The sequence below is a fragment of the Convolutriloba macropyga genome, chromosome 6 (genome assembly GCF_964194025.1).
Source record: "Convolutriloba macropyga chromosome 6, txConMacr16.3, whole genome shotgun sequence".
Classification (NCBI taxonomy): Eukaryota; Metazoa; Xenacoelomorpha; order Acoela; family Convolutidae; genus Convolutriloba; species Convolutriloba macropyga.
In genome coordinates, this window is record NC_134473.1 from 61434824 (window position 1) to 61459682 (window position 24859).

The 24859-nt window shown below is 37.2% G+C and overlaps 2 protein-coding genes across 2 annotated transcripts in view; both read right to left on the minus strand.

Moving 5' to 3' along the window:
- The window catches only part of LOC142341821 (CCR4-NOT transcription complex subunit 7-like), a 167259-nt gene that overhangs the window by 120817 nt on the left and 21583 nt on the right, over window positions 1–24859 (minus strand). The window lies entirely within an intron of this gene.
- LOC142341820 (uncharacterized) lies at window positions 2283–13100 on the minus strand. Its single transcript, XM_075393061.1, has 3 exons — window positions 12907–13100; window positions 11889–12256; window positions 2283–4310 (listed from the first exon to the last, which is right to left on the minus strand). Exons 1-3 carry the CDS (start codon window positions 12930–12932, stop codon window positions 2695–2697), a joined length of 2010 nt encoding a protein of 669 aa, XP_075249176.1. The 5' UTR covers window positions 12933–13100; the 3' UTR covers window positions 2283–2694.

Below are 24859 nucleotides of genomic sequence, written 5' to 3' on the forward strand. Positions count from 1 at the left end.
AAAGGTTATATTGAGAAGATGCCTCCTTCTAGAAAAACCCCACCGACCTAACTAGCCCCACCTACTTACCCCCAACACTCACAAATCTCTCCGCAAACCTACATGTACCCCAAATATTTACCCCCTGACCCCAACACCAACTCTCACCAAACACCCCTCCTCCACACACACACAAACACACACAATTACACAAACACACACACACACATACAAACACACACACACACACACACACACACACACACACACACACAAACACACACACGCCCGCAAAAAAACACGCACACAAACACACCCATGCACACAAACACAAGCACACACAGACACAAACGTACACACACACACAAGCACACACACGCGCGCACACACACAAACACTAACAAACACACACACACGCACATACAAAATGCACACACAAACGCGCACACACACACGCACACACAAACAAACACACGCACAATTTGCGTAGTTTCATTAGCCAACTTATTGTTTGATATTCATTTTCTTGATATTTCTGATTCAGAAGAGCTTACTTTAGAGATCTTTTTGAAGCTAGAGTTTTAGCTGAAGCAAATGGCTTAGCTTAGCCTCCGCGACCTACCTCCAAATCTACTTATCCTCTTCCTCACGCCGGCACCACAGTGGACCAACCAGCCCCTTACCACCAACACTTTCCTAAAAAAACCAAAACTTTGACTCATTTGTTTTCGATCATTAACTTCTGTTTTCAATCATTGCACGTAAATATATAGTAATCACTAGCTGCTAGTAAATATCAAGGTTAAAAGGACATTTTGTTGACGCACCGTATCAGGCCCTCCTCACTACAATGCTACCTACACACCCCTAAAAGGCAAACAGTTTTTCGTTTTTCCCTTATGTTTTTGATTGAGTTAAGGCTAATTTGAAAAGTATATGTATGCCCGATTTGTGGAGTCGTTTCCAAAATCGTAGCGGCTATGTTGATGCAACTTTCCCTATTTCCGATTTTTGGTCTGAGTTTTTCTTTCGTCTGCCCATTAAAATTTTTGTCCTCAAAAACTGAATAAAAATTTAAAAAGAAGCACCAAAATCCGGAGTGCATTAAGTTCTCGTAGAGCCATACAAGTTCACTAAAACTTTTCAAGAGAAAAATTGTGAAGGACGTGTCTTAGAGTCTGACGACACATTCATTTACCACCCCACCCTCACCCCAACACTACACTCCTCCCCATCCAACTCCACACGTAACCCTGCACTCCCCCCACTCAACCCACCACCTCAATGAAGCTAAAGCTAGCCCTCTAAGCCGTAGCTAGCTACTGACAAAGCCAACCACTCGCCAATCTTTTGAGAGCAATTTGGCCGAAGTTAGTCGGTTATGTTTATTAATACTCACTGTAATTCGGTAGCTGTGATTTCTTCTAGATCTGTCAAATTTCTCACACAAAATTGAGAAATCTAACATTATACAATTCAACCGTTCCTTTAAACATTTACTCTCGGCACTTCTCTCCGTTTCCAGGTGAAACTTAATCACCCAGGTGAATCTTAATCAAACATAACCGACTAACGTCGGGCGAATTGCTCTCAAGTGACCGGCGAGCGGTTGGCTTCGTCAGCAGCTAGCCACGGTTTTGTGAGGCTAGCTTTAGCTTAATTGTAGGGGCGTGAGGTGAGAGCAGCGGGGGGGGGGGCTGATGGGGGCAACAGGGGAGGGGGTGGGAGTGAGCAGCGGTGGGAGGGTGGTTTTGGCTGCACTACCCCCTTACGGCCTGAACGATGTGCAGGGTTAGGTTAGGGTGAGCATTGGGGGGATAGGGAGTTTAAGCGAGACAGAGGCTGATGTGGGCGGGGGGGGGGTAGGGGTCAACCTTCAAGAAAAGCCCTTCACACCATAAGTATAAGTCTCCAAAACAGTTTCTCTGAATCGCATACTTGGAGACTAGTGAGCTGAAAGGCTCTAAGAGCACTTAATGCTCGCTGGGCGTCACCTGTTTATCCCGTTTTTGAGGAGGAAAAGTCCAATGAGTCACACAAAAAATAGGTCAATCGAAAAATCGCAAAAGAAGACCGACAGGACTAATTTAATTGCTTCGTTTGAGAGCAATTAAACAATAGCAAGTCAGTTTACGTTCTGCTCAAGATTTCAGTGTGCATTACCAACTAAGTAGTAATTTTTCTTAATTGCATTGTATCTTCATCTTTCTGATTGTTTGGCATGTCCTTGTTGGTTATATCCTTACATCAGTTTATAAAGCAACACTGATTTTAAAAAGTTTGGACTCAATTGTAAAGAAACATTCATTCTTCAATACTCAATTATTTTCGAGCTAAAGGAAAATCTCAAACACCACATCACAAAAAACAATTGAAAAACTAATTCGACAGTTGAAATTTCACACGGAAGATCAATAAACCACACACTCAACTGCTTCACTATATTTCACAAAATCAAGACAGTAATGCCCGGTCTGTATCAAAACACAAAACAGGCTGGTCAGAATCATTTTCCCTTCTCAAAAACGTCAATGTTACCCCAATTAGTTCTGAAGCTGGCTTCTTAATTTCGGAGTGATCCCTTTATATTATTCAATTACATATAAATCCCTTGACGCCAATAATTTATCTCATATGCTGAACAGATTGGAGCAACGATATTCCTACTTCAAACAAATCTAAAGTCTAAAGTCCAGATTTGAAGTTCATTACAGGCTATAATTTTCCAACATTTTTGGCTTCTGATAAGTTGGAAACACTACACACTGAGTCGGATGATGTATATCCCACACTGCTACAACTACGAGAGGACTGACATGACTCAAAAGATCCTTCGTCCTCAATTGGTGACATAATTGACAGTCCCTGCAACATCGACTTCCTGCTACCTTGCACCTTACTATTCGCAGGAGTCTTCACACCACTGGAGTTAGGTAACGATTTGGGATTGAAAACCTCGCTCGAGTTCTCTGTATTATGACAACTTGACGATTGAAGTACATTGCTTGAACTCGTTCCTGATTTGCGATACCCCAAACTGTCTCGAATAATCTTTTTAGAGAACACATTCTCTCCAACTGTTTCGTCCAAGTTTGTCGTGTTTTCCTTATTAGTTAACTCTTCATTGGAACCCTCTAAAACAGTATAACCCTCAAAACTTCCGCGATTCACTTTAAATGGTGAATCCAGCTTTGTATAGTCCGCTTGACTGGTTGAAAGCGAATGGCGACGCTCCGTGTCTGAAACCATATCAAGTTTTCCACATATCCCATTGCTGTTCTGGAAATCCCGAGACAAAGAGTCAAAATGCTGAGAAATGTCAGGGGGAGAATTCGAGCGTGATCCGGAAGAGCTTTGAACGTCTCCCAGTTTTCTATCCCCATCAGAACTACTTGGGGTAGCATTGGCATTTTTGAGACTGGAAATTGACTTTGATCTGCCAGTTTTGAAAACAATCGGCGAATCATTTTTCATCAAGTCATCTAACTGCATTTTGATTGTATCTTTGTCGATGGTTGACACCCCAACAGCACAATCCAAGAACTGCGAATCATCTAAGAAGCTTTTAACATCTCTCGCCGCATTGAAGTCAGTTTGAAAGCCTTGATACGATTTACTACTGGCCACAGCCTCTTTTGAGGTTGGCCCCGGGATTTCTTGTTCCAGTCTGCTTTCCGATTCAAAATTCAAGCCAGAAGCAGTTTCATTTTCATCCAAAGTAAGACTATCGCATTCCTTTTTGTTGACCATCGGCTCACTGTCTACTCCAGGCGAGAATGAGATCAAATTTGCAGCCAGCACTGCTTGGGCATCCTCGCTAATAGTGTTTTGAGATTGCGAAATGAAAGATATAAAACTGTTTTCAGCTGTAGATTGATGTGAATTTCGCTGTCCAGGACTCTCATCACTATTCCCTCTTACACTGTCACCTATTTGTTCAAGAGCTTGAGAAACGGCCTTAACTATTTCAGTTTGATTAGACTTAATTGCCTCTGTAACATCCCGTCTTACTGATGTCAGTGCATTTTCGGTGATGCGTAAGCTTTCGGTCTGGCTGTGAGCAATAGCACTCAACGTCTGTCGTCTGTTATCGTCAATTTTGCTGATCAATTCGTCTCTTACTTTTCCGATTTTCTCTTCAATATCTGCTTCTAAATTGTTAACCTTAACTATCAGCTTCTGCATTTGCAAATACAGAAGAACCGAACTCCCATTATAGTTATCGTCTGCATGCTCGGGGTTGGACTTCAATTCAATTTCTGTGCCCTCTTTCACACGTCTCAACGCATCCTTGACCCTTGACTGCGAATCCAGTTCTGTAAATGTGAGTCCTGGAACAACAAAAAGTATCTGATCTGTGCATTAGACAAAATAGATCGGCAACGTATATCTACACATCTCATAATATGTCTCCAGCAAGAAAATCTGTTAAATAGACAGCGGGACACATTTAATTTTAATTTGTTGAAACAACAGTTGAATCATGTTATTGGTTGATCCGATGAAACAACCTGACGGAAAAGGTAAACGATCTAACCAGCAGCTCGGCAATGTTCCGACCCTTTCTCACAAAAAAACACCAGAAAACAAGCTAATAAAACATAGCTTGCAGATTGCCAGAAAACAGCTGCGATACCAAACCGATAAAACCGATAAAGCAGACTGATAGAGAAACTTCGCTTCTTTTTACTAATTGCTGAGATAATACATTTTGATCAAGATAATTAACGATAATATGATTAAGATAATTTGACTACATATTTCAAAAAAAAAATAAACAAGGTCGTTTGAGTTTCTATATAAGAAACGAAAACATTCAATAAAATAGTAATGCCGACTAGAGAAGCATAGTCGGAGGAAAACAAAAATAACTGCAAATATAGGCAAAAAACGAAAATGCACTGATATTTTTGAAAAAAGTATTGTTTGAGTTGTTTTAAGCCGTGGATGTAAATTTTAATCCTTAAACAGCTTCAACTAAGCCGCAAAAGGCAGCCTGTGAGACCAGCCATTAATGAGTCAAAAAATAAAACAAATGATACCTGCCAAACGAGACAAAAGAACTACAAAACTGGGTAAGACTCAAAAACTAATAACTAATAACCTTATGAATATAAGTTGTGATAAGAGTTGAAACCTTTTCATATCAATAAAAACAATTAAAAAGAACTCTATTACGGCCTATTAAAAAGCTATTTGAGACGGGCCATATATAGGACCAATAATTAAAACCAGATTAAAACAAAAAAAAATGACATATTTGTTTTAAAAACAAAAAGTGTCATAACTATATTAAAAATTCAATGTCCTTTGATTAAGTCAAAAAATCTAAGTAAACAAAGAGAACAGATGAATGACCCGTGAAAACAATTAGTTAAGAAAAGCAGGAGAAAACATCAAAAATAGAAGTTGCAGCACGTAAAAAAATAAAACGTGATCAAACATCAATTTCTCACTCCACTTTAAAAATAATGTGAAAAAATGCATATATTAGAATAATCGCCTTTTCGCTCCTTTTACTACTCCAAACAGCTACAACATCAGAAAAACTAACATGAGCAAAATTACTGACAATATGAACAAGCATCTATAAAATTTCTTTAAGCAGTAGGAATCCAATCGCAATTGCCAAAAATTTGAGAAACGAAATAGTTTTCATTCGAGAAACGACTACCAGTTCAAATAAAACCAAACCAGAACAGTTCATACAGTAAACTGCAAAGAGAGTAAAGAGAAAATGTAGGAAAAAATCAAGAACTAATATTTTCTTTTACAAAATTTACTTCAAATTGCTAAAAGGCTACTTTACAACTAGCCATCAAAAAAATCTTTATTACGCCATGTATTCGATCTGTTACCCAGTCATAACCTGCAATGGCACATTGAAGAGCAACTTAAAAAAGCGAAGGAACAACTGGAAAATAAGAAAATAATCTGTAAAAAATTGGCATAAATTCTTCAGTGAACAGAGCCCGATCTAGCTTTCAAATGCCACCTGATAGTAGTAACAGCTATATAATAGCTCTGAAAAAAACCCAGAGGCAAAAGCACAAAAAAATATAGGCAAAAATCTTAAAAAAACTAAAATCGGCAGAAAATTGCTTGAAATAATTTAACTCAAAATTAGTATAAATTCAACCGAAAGACAACGAACATAGCTGGCAGAATGCCAGAAAATAGCCGCAATAGCTTCGTAGATCTGCAGTCTCAAAAAAAGTAAAAAGACAGACCAAAAAAAATTCGTCTTTTCAGTGAAGGCTGATATGTTATTTATATATATATATATATATATATATATATATATATATATATATATATATATATATATATATATATATATATATATATATATATTTTGATTAAAAATTTGTAAGTTTTTGCTGCCTCTATTAGCTGCTCTCAAATAACCTTCATTAGAGCAACACACACCCATTTGACCTTATCTCTTTGAATTAAAGTAAATAAAAGTCAATTTCAAAGTGAGGAAGTCATTTTTGAGAGTGAGGTAAGTCAAGTGTGACCAAAAATTTTATGACGCGAATGAACAAAAAAACTCGCTCCACTAAGAGCGAAAAATGACGTCACAGATGCACTTCAGTTGAAATTGCATGAACAAATGAACAAAAAGCAGATTTGAAGTGGTTGTGACGTCATATGATCGTAAAAATCGGGGCGACGAATGAACAAAAAACAGATTTGAAGTGGTTGTGACGTCATATGATCGTAACAAAAATCGCGACGACGAAATTTAAAAAAACAAGAGAAGGTCAATAATAGCCTCAGCTATCGCTGTGCGGCTATTAAAAACAAATGGAATACCTAATGCCAAACACAAAACTCTCCAAATAGCTATCAGAATTAGAAGAATTCAGTAACTGCTAAAAATTCGTACAGCATGGCATTATGGTAAAAAATCTCAAAATTTAATCTAAATGGGTAACATTTGCTTCAGATAGTTAAAGAAGCTTCCAAACGCACAAATACTGATTAATACAATAGATGCAGTTTCCTTTGAAGGAAAAGGCTATTAAACTACATAAATGCTTTGGAAAAGACGAACGTGATCTTAACCAAATGCTTTTCACAATTTTTCTCGCTCTTTCAAAAATGGAGCACGAACAGAAAAGCATCTATTTTCTCCTCTAGTATTTTCTTAATCAATTGACTTAAAAATTTCGCTTTTACGTTTTTCAATCCTGTTTCAAATACACTCCAACAAATTACCGGTCAAAAAAGACGATCTACCAAAAGTCGACGCACCAATAAAAATCAAAATCTTTGGATTGTTAGAATACTAGATCCATAATAGATCACTACCGCAGCTAATAGTCAAAAGCATGGTTGAAGATTGCCCTTTAGATTCCGCTTCAAAAAGTTGCAAACAACATTTAATTTTGTCAGCATCAAAACATTTTTCAAAGAAAAGACCTGTCTTCAACTCCGCATCCGTGCAAGCAGCCAGCGCTTTTTAACACCAAATGCCAGGAATAATTCAATTACGATACATTCACAAAATTCAATTTCCCAAAATTGGCCTTAGTGAAAATTTTCCTCCTTTACAGAGGAAGATATCATGCATGTAATTTCACGCTAGCAGAAGCATCCATGACAAGAACTTTTCATTACCGCAAGAAGGCTAGTAACAATTAGAGAGCTAAATGCCCCCTTGAGGCGCACCAGATGCAGCTTTCGAAGGATATTAAAGAACATTTTCTATTGTTGAGATAAGACATCAGTCAAAAGCCAAACTGTACATTTGAAAAACATTGCGCTTCTTGCTCACGTCTAATCTATTTAACGTTTGCACTTTGAGGAAAAACTGTCTTCAAAAACCTTAAGAAATTTGGCTGAACACTGCTTGTATAATATTAACATATGCTGATTACCCAGTAATCAAAAATCAACAACTTGAAAGTCTGGAAAAACGTAGTTTTTTTTCAACTGAATTTTCTAGTTTTCTTTCATCTCCCCATTTCACAACAGTGCCTTGTATTGCCCTTCAATTCGAAAAAAGAATAGTGTTTCTCTAGGTTCTTAGTAGCAATTGAATCAAGGGCTATGAACAACGAACAACACAACGATAAATCGTAAAAAGTTAGGCAACTTCGCGGACTATATTCTTGCAATTTACAAAATCCAGATAACAATATACTACAATTTTAATTTGACAAATTCATAAAGCATTTGCCAATACGTTTTGAAAGAAATTAAGAGAATTATTCTTAGAAAAAATAGATGTGCATAGAAATTAACTAAGGAGAGTCCCATAAATAAACCTAACTATTAAATACCAGAAACTGATTCAATTCAACCCAATCTCATTTTTGTACTAACTGATTATAACATTGTCCAACAAAAATCTTCAAACAAAATGGCTCCCTTAATTGAGACATTCATTATTAAAAGAACAAATACATATTGGATAGAACTAAAGTTGTTTAAAAAATTGACAGTGATTGATCTCTAGCTATGTCTATTACTGCTTAAAAGCCAACACAAAGGAGGATAACAAAAATAAATTAAATTAAACGAGAAAGAGTTGAGAACTTCAATTAAAAATCCTTAAAGTACTGAGAAAATCAATCTTAGCAAATACACCGGAAGTAGAAGCCCCTAAACCTCCTGTATAATATTTCACATAAGTTTTAAATGTACTTATTGGCACCAAATGTCTAAATAGATAAAAAAATTGTTGCTCTACCACAACACTACAAATAAAAACTTGGTTGAAATAGCACAAAAGTCATGCAAATTGTATGTCACACCCAGCAGTCTAAAGATAATCTAATTTCATCCAACCTCTGTTTACAAAATTAGCACAAGAAAAATGTGAACAACAAAAGTGACAAAAGAAGAAAAATGTGTGCAGAGAACTTTAGAGCTCGACAACTAGAAAACAACAAAATTCATTTAATTCACTGATTGAAATACTATTAAACAAAGCAGCAAATTGTCTCACTCTTGCCCGAATATGCACCGGAAATATACTTTGATAACCGAAAAGGAAATGTTAAAAATAGGTATGTGAAACACAAACACACGTATACGCTCGACAGGTTTTCAGATCATACCACCTTAGGCTTTGTACGTGAAATGTATCGATCCGGTAAAATTGGTTGATCAAAAACAGGTTGGGTATATTATATCCACCTACCAATAAGGGAACAGAGCAAAAAGCAACCAGCGTTCTGCAAGGTCAATTAAAAAAAGCTCGCTAAAAGAGTAATCGGTCAACTCGGGAGCGGCAAGTCATCTTCTATGTTGATTTAAAAATCGCGACAGCATTAAAAAAATACGCATCAAAAGCGAGAAAGACGAACAGCAGAATAACGAACAAAATAGACATGAGAATCAGAAATCAGTATACAAAATGTGATTTTGAATCAAAATTTCAAATAAATACATGGGGAACTCTAGGGCAGAAGCCGTGAGTGTGCGCCACGGAGGCAGAGTATGGGGCTACGCAAGAGCGCGAAACTTGACTTTGTTCTAATGTAAGTGCCGTCCGAATACGAATCCTCTTTCTTATCGCTAATCAAGGTAGCCAATCTTTGTATGGCTTTCGATGCGGACGGACCAGGTCCTCCTGTACTGGAGAAGATTAACGGACAGTGGGTAATTTTCTCGACTTCAATTATCCTTTGCTGGTATTTCAGCTTCTTGATGGATTCGTGATACTTGTAGGAGTCCAGTATGCCTCTTGGGCATCTCTTAGCACACGGATTGAACACACATCAAAAAAACGTATTGCCGAAACGTGATTCGAAGCAGCCACTATAGCTTTGATATTTAGTCGAGCGTCGTCATCAGTAGTGGTACTTCGATTTGAGAAGGTTCCGCCTTGCAAAGTCTCGTAGACAGGGCTATTTCGAGATCGTCGCAAACATCATTGAGCAAGTTGGCAAAAGAGTCACGGATGTCTGATGTGTATATAGCCACCTTTTAGGCAATGCAGAGCGTGCGCTTAAAATTTCTCCACTTGCGCATGTTGATGAAAATTTTACAGGATCCCATCCACATGTAAGGGCAATTCGATCTAATCTCTCCCTTAGATAGATTGAAATGATATCTTTTCAATGGAAGTGCATTTTGCCAGCATGACGCTCCTTTTTTACCATAGCCAACTCTAGAAAATGTTCCTCTTTTTCATTGGTGAGATCTCTCAATAGCAATTTTTTTGGTCGGCCTATTCCTGCTTTTCTTCTCCGACTTTCTCAAGAATTCTTTCCTGATGAAAATCTGCATCTACAAAGTTATGCAGTCAGCGTTGTTAAGCCATTCAGCACAGTCACAAAAAAGCATTCGAGATAATTTCGATCGCAAAAAGTTTGAACACTTAAACTTCTGCGAGTGAAGAGGCAAAATTTATGTTTTTTAATTAGAATCACGCGGGCCGCAGGCTAGCTGCACTGCCAGTTTCTGCCTTGGGACAACGTCTGTCTCCAAATAAACTTCAAATCAGTCTCAAATACAGACAAAGGCTGGCACTCTGGTTAGATCTGCTGACCAGAAAGTTTTCTGGCATGGACAGTGGGACGTCATATGAAGACACGGCCAAACTCGTCATCGAATAGCATTAGATCAGCATGTACAAGAACTAATTTATCTCCAGATAATGAAAAACGAAAACTCTTGTCCAGGTAAAATGTGCAGTAATAATAGTATGCGTCCTAATTGTACGCGGAAAGCTTAAAATGGAGCGGAAAAAAAACGAGAAAAAGAACTTCTGGCTCTTTTCTCGACTTAAGCCTCTGAAAAAAAAGTACAACAGCAACAAAGCTTTATGCATATAAAAAATACATCTTTCAATTTTCCTGCTCTTCTATCTGCAAAACTCCTAAAAAGCAAAAATTCAGTGTCTCGAATGTACCGCTAAACAATGCATTTTGGTTCCATGTTGTCGTACTTATATTTTTACAACTATCGTAGAATGACATGACCCATTGACTTTACTATCTATCTTTAATAGAAGATATCAGTGTGGAAAGCAGAAATATGATCTATCGAAAAAAAATTCGGGAGAATGAGACCGAAAGAAATCAAAGCCCATAAAAAAGGCGGAGAGAAATCAACTCTGATTTTTTATTAGACGCCCGTCCCTGTACAACATCATCAGTAGAGCTTTAGAAAAACATTTCACTAATATGACCAACTAAGATCTGACCATGTTTTTTTGCAAAGTATTCGAGAAGTGCCGCTGATACATGCTCTGAGGGATTTGGAAAAATTAATTGCAATTAATTGGCTAGACATAAAGAGGAGCAATCAATTAATTTAATTGGCAAAACATAAAAATCAATTATTGCAATAATTGCAATTATTGATCAATTAAATTTGATGTTCCATTCATAACAGCGAACAACAATGGTTTTTCGTAGATTTCAAAATAATTTTGCTTCGATTTACCCAAAAATGTACGCAAATGGTTGTTATCAGAACTATTCAATTTCTGATCAATGACAAAAACTTTTGTAACACCCAAATTACATGCGATCTCTGGCAGAAGTTTGTGATCTGGGAACGTTTTCTCTAGTGGCGGGTTTGCAACCTGGCAAAATGCTGCTTCAATTTTCGCCAATTATTGGACAATTAATTGGGTCGTTCCAATCAATTATTGCAATTGAAATATCGTAACCAATCAATTATTGCAATCAATTAATTGCCAATTATAGCAATTACAATTAATTTGTCCAAATCCCTGCCAAAAATTAACCTCATTAAACTGTTTTTTTGGATACTCATACAGCTGACATTGCCGAGCTTCCTTGTTGAAGTTTTGACCCCAGCTTGAACAAGTTTATAACTCTTTTGACATCAGGCAGCTTTATAGTCACATAACACAAAATTAGTGGTGCACAAAAATGGTGCCCTAACAAATTTATTAGTACAAATTTAACCCCATCTATTACCTTTCTGACAAATTCGAGCGGCATCGTCCAATTTTCCCAATTTGACCGCCAACTTAGCCCATGCCACCCACAGTAAAGAATAGTTATTGAATTTTCCGCTTTTGAACGCGCAATGGATGATGCATTCTAACAGCTTTGGTTTTGTTCCTTCGAGAGGTTCGTAAACTGAGAGTATAGTTGAGAGAATTTCTCTATAGTCAACAGAAGTTTCTCTGATGAGAGGCGAAAGACAGTCTGCAACAACATCTACGTTAGCAGAGTTTGGGTATGGGTTCAATATTGCATGAATTTCATGTTTCCACAAGCAAAGACGATCCCTTCCTTGAAACAAGAAGAGCGTCCGTTTGAACTCACTTACATCCATCAATCTAGAAACAAAAATACTCCGCATATGTCGAGATAAATTTCGTTAACCTTTGCTTCAATGGTTGAACAACCGGTCAAATATAGTGAACGGCAAGAGTAAGTTAGCACCCCTTTTTTTCACGAAGTAAAAATCATTTTTAGGGCAATATTACTCCAACTTAAAATCACATTTTGAAAAATATTTTAACACCATTGCTCCCTTACACTAATCCTCTCGCAGTCAAGTTGATAAACTTTACATTGGGATTTTTGGTAACTGAGCGTTGCATTTTATCGACTGGCGAGAGGACCACAGACAGGCGAGATGACTAGTATAGGGGATCAATGGTGTACAAATTGTTTTCAAAACGTGATTTTAAGTTCGAGTAATACAGCCCAAAAAATGAAATTTTACTTTGTGAAGATGGGGGGAGCTAACTTACTTTGGCTGTTCAGTATTAAATAGTTTCATATTGGTTATGCTCTAAACAATGACACGACAGTCAAACCCTTGCAAGAACAGTGTGTGTAAACGGAACATCAAAGACAATGATAAATCGGCAATATCATGCGAGAAGTGTGAGCTTTGGTTCCATGGTCCATGTGTATCTCTATCAGTTGACGATGTGGACTGGCTTGGAGCAAGGAAAAACTGCAAATGGATTTGTGATACCTGTGATAGTGATCAGCTCTTCCCATCCGAAGCTAAGTTGACAAAGACTTTAGATGAGAATAAAATTGCTGACAAAGTTGCTGTTGCCTTGTCTGCTAAAATCGGTACTGAAATACCAAAAATTATTGAGCTAGCATTGCCTAATCATATCAAGGACAATTTCGAAAAAGTTTTCAACGAGACTTTGCCATCTTTTCGTGATGCTGTTCTAACGAATAAGAAAATTAAGGGACACAAAACGGCTAATGAGCCAATGCAGTTTCTGATTAACGGTCTGCCCGAAAATGCAAATTCTTATAACAAACTTATAGAGTCTGACACGAAGCTTCTTGACGAGGTTATCACTTTTATGGGTCTGAAATCAGACGGAAATATTGTGCAAGCAAGACGCCTTGGAAAGTTCAAAAACCCTGCTAACAATGAAAGACGCCTTTATAGACCAATTCTGATTACAACAAACAGTCCACATTTCATGGAAAATTGTTTTGCCCGCAGCCATTATCTAAAAGATTTTCGCATTCCAGTGTATATCAAAAAGTTTTTGACGCAATCCGATCGAGAATTGGAAAAGAAGATTCTGTCAAAGAGATTTCAGATGATCGGTGAAGGCAAAAGTAAAAAGGATTTTCGAATCAGAAATTTACAACTTTTCTACCAGGGAAACCTGGTGAACTTGAATGAATCGGTAAATTGACTAACAACGAATGCTAATTGTCTACTTGTAAATTGCCAATCTATCAATTGTCTTGAAAAACGATTAAAATTGCTGAAATTAGTGCAGGTGGAAAAAATTAGCTTAATATTCCTTACAGAAACTTGGCTCGATAACCAGATCACAGATTCTGAAATATTTCCTGGTGGATCACACACTGTTATTTCACGCTTAGACAGAAAAAAAGGTGGACATGGCGGAGTTTTAATAGCAGCATCGTCTGCTATGTCCCATCTAGTATTTGATTTATCAGAAGACAGTTACCCCTTTTCAGCTGCTTGTGCAGTTGTCCAAATAGAAAAAGCTGTGTTCTTTATTGTAGTGTACAGACCGCCACCGTCTTCGAAATTCTTCTTTAGCAATCATATTTTGATGGAATCGATTTCATTTTATATCAACAATTTTAATACATTCTGCCTTAAACGTGGTTTGAATTCGAATTTCGAGCTCTATGTTGTAGGTGATTTTAACATGCCCAAGGTAGCTTGGGCATGTCTCTCCTCGTCTTGTTCTTCAGATATTGTTTTATTGGATTTTTTCACGGACTTAGGTCTAAATCAAATAATTAATGAGGCTACGCACATTTGTGGGAACTGCCTAGATCTCATTTTCACTTCTCTAGAGTCAATTCCATTCCATCTCACAAAAGAGCCTTTCTCAGATCACTTTCCAATAATTTTCCAAGTTCCACTCATCAATAATTACAGAAGTATACGCATCTCTACTTACTCGAAATCATCTTTCAGTATTCAAGCGTTTAATCAAGAGCTTTTTTTGCAGTACGAACTTCTAACTTTCCAAATTAAAGCCTCTGATTTCTTTTCATTATGGTACTATGAGCTGAAAAAAGCGTTCTCGGATTCGATAGCTAAGAAACGCCGAAAGCGTGTATCAGCTCCGTTTTTCTACTCTTCGCAAACCATGCATTTGTTAAATAAAAGCGAGACGATCAAGAGAAGGCTGGAAAATGATTGGACACTATCGGACTCATTGAAAATGAGGGAAAGTCAGAAAGAGCTTTCAGAGTCAATTGAACTTGACACGAGTCTTCTTATTGAGAATGTAATTTGACGAGCAGGAATGACTGTTTCAAGCTACTCAGGACTCTCAAAGAGACTAGCGCTTTTCCGCCTGTGATGAATTACGACGGTGTCAGTTTTTCAACTGACGATAAAAAGGCAAATGCATTCAATGATTTTTTCAGCTCTGTCTATAGTTGTAAAATTCACGAAAATGTTCCAATAGCTTTAGATTCGAGTATTAAATTACAAGATGTTACGTTTGGAGTTCTGGAAATTGAAAAAATATTGTGCAAATGTGATGACAGTTCTTCCATGGGCTCAGATCAAGTACCATCTTTCTTGCTTCGTGATGGCTGTCAAGTTTTAGCCCCTGCAGTTATGGCATTATTTCAAGTTATTCAAAAGTCCTCGCATTGGCCTAAGGAATGGAAAACCTCATATATCATACCACTACACAAAAATGGTTCAACAAGTGACGTTAAAAACTATCGTCCGATCAGCTTGCTTCCAAAACTTTCTATTGTTTTTGAAAAAATGTTGTTCAATTTTTTGTATCCACTAGTTAGGCCGCTAGTCACAAACGCTCAGCACGGTTTTATGAAGAGACGCAGCACAACTACTCAACTTATTTCATATTTTGATGTTCTTTACAACAATCTTGACAAAAATTTTCCTTGTGCTAGCGTCTATTTTGATATCAAAAAGGCTTTTGATTCCGTTCCGCATCATAATTTACTAAGAAAACTGGCAGCATTTGGGTTTGACGACGCTTTTCTTCATCTTTTTTCGGATTATCTCGAAGATCGACACCAAATTGTCCGTATAGGATCTTGTTTTTCTAGGCCATCCGTTGTAACATCTGGTGTCCCACAAGGAAGTGTCCTTGGACCACTTCTGTTTATCTTGTACATGAACGATCTTGTTGACCATGTGCAAAACTCCCATGTTTACTTATATGCCGACGACCTAAAGCTGCTATGCGTTGATTGTTTCGAAGGTCTGCAATGTGACATCAATGGTATTTATGAATGGTCACGCAAAAATCAACTTGAATTTCATCCAGAAAAGTGTAAAGCGATGAACTTTAAATGCAGCCAGTCTCCCTTATTTCTAGGAGAAGCGGAAATTCTTTTCACTAGAGAGATTATGGATTTGGGAATGCTAGTTACTGAAGATCTCTGTTGGACAACACATGTTAAGACAAAACTTGCGAAATGTAATAAAATTTTTAATTTTTTGAAAAGAAGCATACCGTTTCAAGTTTCTATTCTCCGCAAGAAAACGTTGTACCAAACGATGATTCTATCTGTGCTACTTTACTGCTCCCAAGCTTGGTGTATTACAACTGGTATTTTGAAAGTGTTAGAAAAATTTCAGCGCAAAGTGTTGCGCTGGGTTATTAGGTCTGAGGATTACAACGAGACACTTTCAAAACTAAATTTGTATCCAATTTGCTATCAAATTGCGCGAGCTGAACTTATTCTACTATGGAAAACTTGGCATGGAACAATGGAGAGTGACTTAAAGCTGCATGTCAATAGTACGACACTCAGCTCCCGAGGATCAGTCAAAACCTTTTTTGAACAACCGTTGAACAAAAAATTCAAAACTGACAACTGTTTTCTTAGTCGAACTATCCACTCCGCCAATTACTTAATTTCTATCAACGTCATTGACTTTAGGTCATCTTTCAATATTTTTTGTAAGAATTTAGATAATTTTCTCATAGCCAAAACACTTTCTTTTAATTACTTTCGGCCATGTACATATTTTCTTAAATGTCGCTGTGTGGACTGCAGATCTTAATTTGCTACTGTGCTTTGTTAATTTGTACTGTCATGTCTTTCTTTTACTATGTATTCCTCTTGTTGGAATTTAAGTCTTTTACTACTACTACTACTATACTAGTAAGTTTCGTGTCCATATAGATTCTGCCAGCAATAATGCATGATTCAGGCAAGTGTGATCGTGCACGGAACAGACTCACTAATGTCGGGCGAATTGCTATCAAACGACGGCGAGCGTTTGGCTTCGGTAGTGGCTGCTGGCGGGGAAGGGGCGGGGCGCTGATGCCGGGGAAGGGTTGGTGACTAATAGGCGTCAAACTTTTCAGATTAAGAACCACCCTTCACACAATGAAATTTTCTCAAAGTTTTGGTGAACCACCTTGTTAGAGCATAGTCAGGCTTGGCACAGCAGCGGGGTCTTTCCATTATAGCCCCCTTTGGTATAATTACTATGATTGGGGCTATAGGTTATCTCACCACTAAGCTGTGGGGTATAATGGGAGAGACCCCAGCAGCATAACTCCACTGTTTATTTCAAGAAAACCTGAGCTGGTGATGTGTAATCTCACAAAAATTCTTCCTTTTCGATAGGTAGTCAATTAAAATTTCGCGAAGCAGCCACCAACTCCAATACTGAAGTTTTCGTAAGTTTTTAACACAAGGCACTATAGATCATTTAGAGCTCCGCCACGAGAATTAAAATTCTATATAAACGTATACGGAAGTAGTAAGAAATGTGTACATCCTGACTCACTTTTTGGCTCTTTTTCCCCAAACACGTTCGATCATGCGCGCGGATGAAAAGTTCTTGGCAATTATTCCCTGTATGTTAGGATTGTTGCCTGAAATTGTAAAAGACTTACCTTAACTCCCTTTTGAAATAGTTAGGTTTATAAGTTTATAAGGGATATTTACTCAAACTCCGCGGTTAGAATGTCTCTTGACGGTTATTCTGTGAATCACGGGATATGAAACTTCCATAATTTTTGAAGGGCGGATTGGAACTTTTGAGTTTCTTATTACTTGTAAGAGAGGAGTACAAAAGGATATTGAATTAATGAAGCAAGGTTAAGAACAAACAATAAATTATTATTAACAAACATCTAATAAAAATAAAAGACACAACATTCTGTTTTAAGTCATTGTTTTAAGTTTTATAAATGTACCCGTTTAAAACTGCTATGCCGTTAGCATCTTCTTCTATTTGTGTTGCCTGGACATCTGAATATTGACATAGAGATGCACGAGTAGAAAAAGAAATCAATATCCCCTATCAGAGCTGTTTTTGTCGCAAGAAGCTCCTGCGGGGATCATTCGGAGGTTTTTGTATCTCCTCGTGAATACTTCTTGAAACCCCAACCGGGGCGGAGTTGGGCAGCTATCCCCTTTAAAAGCTGTTATTGTCACAAGAAACTCATGCGCGGAGCAGTCGCAGGTTTTTGTATCTCCTCGTCAATACTTCTTGAGACCCCAACCGGGGCGGAGCTGGGCAGCTATCCCCTTTAAAAGCTGTTATTGTCACAAGAAACTCCTGCGCGGAGCAGTCGCATAACTTTGTATCTCCTCGTCAATACTTATTGAGACTCCCAACCGGGGCGGAGTTGGGCAGCTATCCTCTTTAAAAGCTGTTATTGTCACAAGAAGCTCCTGCGCGGAGCAGTCGCAGGTTTTTGTATCTCCTCATCAATACTTCTTGCGACTCCCAACCGGGGTGGAGTTGGGCAAAATCATCAATTTTTTAGCACTTACTGGACAAGCGTTGTTTCTTTGCAGGCGGCTCTTCCTCTGCTTCGAAATCTATATACAGACATCTTGAGAACGGCTTTTCCTTGGGAGTTGCGTCAAAATCCAAAATTTCTTCATCATCGGACTCAATTTGAGAAGTTTTCCAGAAACCAGGATCAGGTAGAAAAAAATATTTCCTCATTCTCACTATCCAGTTGTTCAGCTAAATCTCCAATGCTTTCACGTTCATTCATCTCAATATAGGATTTTAGAGTTCTTTCCTGTTGTTTTTTCTGCTTTTGACCAATTTTGTAGTGTCCAGAAGCATAAGAGCGAACGCCATCACTCAGATAAAAACGTTTATCGTCAAATGCACTCAAAGCAATTTTGTTAGACTCTGTTATGTTGAGTGTGTGTGTTTGTCACTAGTTGTAGGTGTTACTAGTTTTCTCAATGGTGATTTTGATTTGAGCGCATCTTTGAACTTATCATGACGAAGTGTCCTTTCACAAGTTTGCTCACACCCTTGGCACTTTTTTTGACTTTCTGCAAAGTTTTTACAGGGTAAGCTTTTGGTTTCAGAAAAACTGCTTCCATCACAATGTCACTATTCAGCTCATCTGATAATTTAAGTGGAACTTTTTTGTTCAATTCACTATGTAAGTGAGGATCCTTGGGGTAATCACTCAAATCAAGTACGTGTTTCAGCTGTTTAAAATCCTTGTAAATGTCATCCGTCTCAATTTCATAAAAGAGAGAATCAGTTCCACGATACTTTACTCGAGCTTTTTTGTCAAACAAAGGCCCCATTTCTTCATAAAGAAACCTATACAGGTGTAGTTTTGACAGATCCAAAATAGCAGCCCCCAGATAAGTTGGTTTATTCCACCTGATCCCTTTCTGGCTATGAGTGATCCCAACAAGGTTCTCCCGAAATATGGTGAAATTCTCAAAATTGTACTTGTTGCAGTAAAATTTTGCTTTCTCCTCATTTTCAACAAATACCATCTTGTAACGACATCTCAAATTTTCCATCGTTTTTCCGAAGCATGAATTGTTCAACAGTTTGAAAAAGTTCTTTTCAAAGGTGCTGATAACGGTTTGTTGTCGCAACTTTGTATTCTGCTCGATATAGCACTTCATAAAATCAATCTGGTTGAACTTCAGAGTCTTATGTAGTCTGGTTACTTGGAGCCCCTGTTGACAATAAATTTTCAGAACTGAATACTGACATACATATTTCTGCTTTGACTGAAGCGTTTCCAGAAGCTTTGGGATATGACCGGTCTTGTTTCCCAATTCTACTTGATACTGAAAAAGCATCTCAGCATCGATTTTTAACTTCTCAGCAGCCAGAGAGTACTCATTGTGACAGTCATGTAAGTTGCTAGGATAATTCAGATCAACCATTACAAAGTACCCAACATCACTTTCGTCAGATGTTTGCATGATCTTGTCCAAACTGATATCTGACAATTCAAATCCTCCGGTTGGCAGTTTTTTCATCATTGTTCCACCGTAGAAGTTAACAACATCCAGATAAAGTCCATACGTACTTTGTTTTTCTTCATCAAAGTCATCCAAGTATTTGTTGTTAGCTTTCATATATCGTTTTTCACCAATTCCATTCAATCCTCCACGGATGGCTCTCTCACAAAACAACAGCATATCTATATCAGAGAGCAAGTCCAGTTTAACTTTAGTTGTTTTCAGCATTGCGTCCCATGAAATATTAGGTGCACTATAGTAATGACAGGGCTCTAATCTATATACCTAATCAAAGAGTCTCCGGCATTTTTGAAACACGTCAGCCAGAAGAATGACATCAGTTTTGAGATACAACATGAGATAGTCACCAAAGTTTTTGCAGCCAAACATATTCCAAAATTTGTTAGCATGCTGAACATCCTCCTCAGAAACATCAATTTGACCAGACAATGAATTTATCCACTGATCAGCATATTGAGGCAACAATTTTTCAGAGAGTTTCTCAAAGCTATCGAGAAACGAATATGGGAAAACTCCTTTTTTATGCAAAATGTCGAAATTTTTTTGGAAATGTTTAGATAATTGACAGTAGTCCTTTATTTCGAGTGTTGTAGCCAGAATGTCAAGACTCCCCGATGAAAAACGATGGCTGTCAAGGAAACGAAATGCTTCATATAGTAGCTTGTCCACTCTGCTTTTACAAACAGGAACAAAGAACGAGAATGAGATGTATGTCTCACTGTTGCACGGAATGACTGTCAATTTTTCTTCCGATTGGATTTCAATGTATTTCTATAAACGATGCGCATCATATTTACTCAGATTGAGGAAGAAAATAGGCGAGAAAGTCTGCGTACGAAGCTTAAGATTGCAGCTGTTGTGCGCAACTCCCTAGATTTCACCAGTAAAGTGATCATGATAGATTGCTTTTTCGTTGTTCAAAATTTTCTTGCAAAATACACATCTTTTGCCCTGATCAATCATTCTCATTCGTTCTTCATCAGATAATATGAGCTGTCTATGCTTCTGTTTTCTCTCAGAAATAGATTTGGCGGTCTCTCTGAGCCACTGAAAAAACTCTTCGATGCATTTCTCACCTTCAAAACTGTAATAATCACTTCCACCAGCTTTATCAACAGCACAAAAACCCATTGCGCAAGGACTCTGAGTTTCTTTGATCAAGGTGTAGCTATTCTCAGGATTCTGGCGGCAGGTGTCATGCTTAAAGCTGACAGCCTCTGTGTCGGCATAAATCACTAAGGGAACTGAAAACGTTTTATGCAAGTTTGTAAATTCAATTTTTGAGTCTTCCGTTGGCATAGTAATATGAACAGCTTTATGCTCCCCACAAAATTCCAAATGTCTTTCTATTGATATGTTGTCTTGAAATCCGTGAAGGCAACGTTCGCAAAACTTGTATTCTTGTACTCAGGATTCTCGCGGCAGGTGTCATGCTTAAGGCTGACAGCCTCTGTGTCGGCGTAAATCACTAAGGGAACTGAAAACGTTTTATGCAAGTTTGTAAATTCAATTTTTGAGTCTTCCGTTGGCATAGTAATATGAACAGCTTTATGCTCCCCACATAATTCCAAATGTCTTTCTATTGATATGTTGTCTTGAAATCCGTGAAGGCAACATTCGCAAAACTTGTATCGGTGGTGTTCTTTACCACTGATTTGGCGGGCCATGAAAGCGTGAAAATTTGTTAACAAGCAGTAATGACTAGTAAATCCATCGGTCAGCAAAAGCAAAGGTATAATTTTTTGTGCATTCTTTCCAGACAAGTAAAGTGGTAGAATTTTGTTTTTGTCGAAACCAAAAACAATAATTCCAATATTGTTTTGTTTTTCAAATTTTGGAACATCCGTCAAAGGCATGGGGAAATCGATATTTTCAAAATTCAGTTTGTGCTAATTTGGCTTGTATATGTTTTGCCTCTCTCGGTTCTTGTTCTCAGGATACAATGCTGCAAGGACTGAGTATGCAAAACATTTGTTATCAGTGTTTCGAATATTTAGGAGAAAGTTGTTTCCCACTAGGGTAGTTGGTGTAGCAATGTAACTGCTTCCTCTGATAGGTTTAAATTTGTTAATGTTGATATCCAAGTGATTAATTTTCTGAACAACAAATCCACTTCCACCGGTTGAAAAAAACTGGATTGAGTTGTTCATTTGGTCAACCATTTCAAAAACTTCATCATCTGATAGTTCTGTTGTTAAAGTTTTCGACTTTGTGTTTGCATGACAGCGAACTTTGGCATCATCTGTTGGTTTCAACATCTGTACAAAAACAGAGAGCTGAATTTTTAAAGGTCCAAACGCTGCTATTTTGTTTCTCACGAATAATTTAAGGTCTTCGAGATGCTCCGTAACAAAGGTGAACACATCAATTTGGTTGTCCGCTTATCCTGAACAACTGGAAAAATTTTTTGATCGCATGTTTAGACTTCTGTTGCTCAATCTTGCTTTTAACTTTCTCTGAAACTTCTGTGTGAGTACCATGAGCGTCTGCTTCATGTCTAGCAGACGATGAAGTATCGCCATAAATTTGTGTACATTGCTTGCACTTTGTGTACGTATGACATCCATGAACATTTTTTAAATGGCGAATTACATTTCTGCTCTCTGTGAAATTGTTGCTACAAATTCCACATTCATAGCTTGCTGCTTTTTCGAATTTTGTGTTATTCTCCTTCTCTATATGCTGCAATAACTACTCTTTCCTGCTGTACTTCTTCAAGCACTCGTCACAGTTGAAAGTCTTCATCTAAAACAAAATGGTATATTAATATTTTATTACTGATTAACACTTTGAAAAACCTTCTGTGAAGACTCGTCCACGAATCATACATTGTATTCCAAACCATACAAGGAATACAAGGAATTTTTTCACTTAACCTATTCACTTAAGATTCCTAAGAAATACTATCTATTAAATCAATGATCTTGACCTTGTATTTTTTTGGTTTTTATATTTTGTGAGCTCACAAGGAATGACTTGATTGACATTCCCTCTAACACAATTAATCATGGAAAGAATAAGTGTACACTTGATTTACTGAATTCCGAAAAAAATAAGCCAGTTTTTTTTAGAGAAGAATCAGTAATTTAAAAAAAAAGCGAATATTTTTAGACGTTTTTCTTTTTATTTTTCTCTCCTTAAACTGCTGTTAACAAATTCGGTTTTAATGAGAAAAATAGAAACTTACACTTCTAATTTGTTTAAAATATTTTACGAAGAATTAGTTTGGAACGCATTTTGCTTGACTCCAATCAAAGCGACTGGTTTGCAATTGTTGAATGCTTTAAAATGATTTATCTAAATAAATAACTTGCTTTTATAGTTTTAGTTTGTTTTCTAATTTTTTCCATCAAACATTTACATGTATCACATTTTTTCTGTTTGGTTACGCGTAAACCTCTTCAATGAAGGGAAAACTTTTCCGTTTGAAAACTTTTTTACTTTAGTTTATTACAGTTGAACCCAAATTCTGGCAAATGTTAGTTGGGAATGCAGTTTTATATGGCAAAAAAATTTACTTTCAAAGTACTTGGCTTAAATTGATGAGATAAACGGATATTGAACCACAAAAATATGGGTAGTCCTCCGTTTTGTTTTCCAAAATTTTGTGGTTTGTTTTAGTTTAGGATTAAAAAAAAGTCGGAAACTCATTATATTGAAACCACTTGCAACAACTAGATTCAAGTATTTAAGATCAAACTTACTTCCATAAAATTTTTGTTGTTAAGATTTTACGAATCAAAACTAATTTTTTAGGAAAGAAAAATAACGACTGATCTGTAATTGTTGAAAGCTTTAAAATGAATGTTTTTAAAGCAAGGGTCGTTTTTATAGTACTCTTGTCTCTATAAAATCTGTTTGAATTTTTGTGTGTTGAATTGATTTTTCTTTTTGTGTGGACCCAGTGAAACAATGACAAAATCAAAAAAGGAATTAAATTCTTATAGCTGATTTGGAAACTTGTTATATTATACTTGAGTTTTATATTTGAATAGAAAACTAAAGTTTCCAACTGACTTTATCTCCTTGATAATTTTTGGGTTGCGTTTTAATAAATGTAACGCAAGTCTTTTACTTATAGTCCAATATGTCGTATTTAGATGACGTTTAGATAATTGACAATAGTCCTTTGTTTCGAGTGTTGTAGCCAGAATGTCAAGACTCACCGATAAAAAATGATAGCTGTCAAGGAAACGAAATTTTTCATATAGTAGCTTGTCATCTCTGCTTTTACAAACAGGAACAAAGAACTAGAATGAGATGTATGTCTCACTGTTGCAAGGAATGACTGTCAATTTTTCTTCCGATTGAATTTCAATGTATTTCAATAAATGATGCGCGTCATATTTACTCAGATTGTGGAAGAAAATAGGCGTGAAAGTCTGCGTACGAAGCTTAAGATTGCAGCTGTTGTGCGCAACTCCGTAGATTTCACCAGTAAAGTGATCATGATAGATTGCTTTTTCGTTGTTCAAAATTTTCTTGCAAAATTCACATCTTTTGCCCTGATCAATCATTCTCATTCGTTCTTCTTCAGATAATATGAGCTGTCTATGCTTCTGTTTTCTCTCAGAAATAGATTTGGCGGTCTCTCTGAGCCACTGAAAAAACTCTTCGATGCATTTCTCACCTTCAAAACTGTAATAATCACTTCCACCAGCTTTATCAACAGCACAAAAACCCATTGCGCAAGGACTCTGAGTTTCTTTGATCAAGGTGTAGCTATTCTCAGGATTCTGGCGGCAGGTGTCATGCTTAAAGCTGACAGCCTCTGTGTCGGCATAAATCACTAAGGGAACTGAAAACGTTTTATGCCAGTTTGTAAATTCAATTTTTGAGTCTTCCGTTGACATAGTAATATGAACAGCTTTATGCTCCCCACATAATTCCAAATGTCTTTCTAGTGATATGTTGTCTTGAAATCCGTGAAGGCAACGTTCGCAAAACTTGTATCGGTGGTGTTCTTTACCACTGAATTGGCGGGCCATGAAAGCGTGAAAATTTGTTAACAAGCAGTAATGACTAGTAAATCCATCGGTCAGCAAAAGCAAAGGTATAGTTTTTTGTGTATTCTTTCCAGACAAGTAAAGTGGTAGAATTTTTTTTTGTCGAAACCAAAAACAATAATTCCAATATTGTTTTGTTTTTCAAATTTTGGAACATCCGTCAAGGGCATGGGGAACTCGATATTTTCAAAA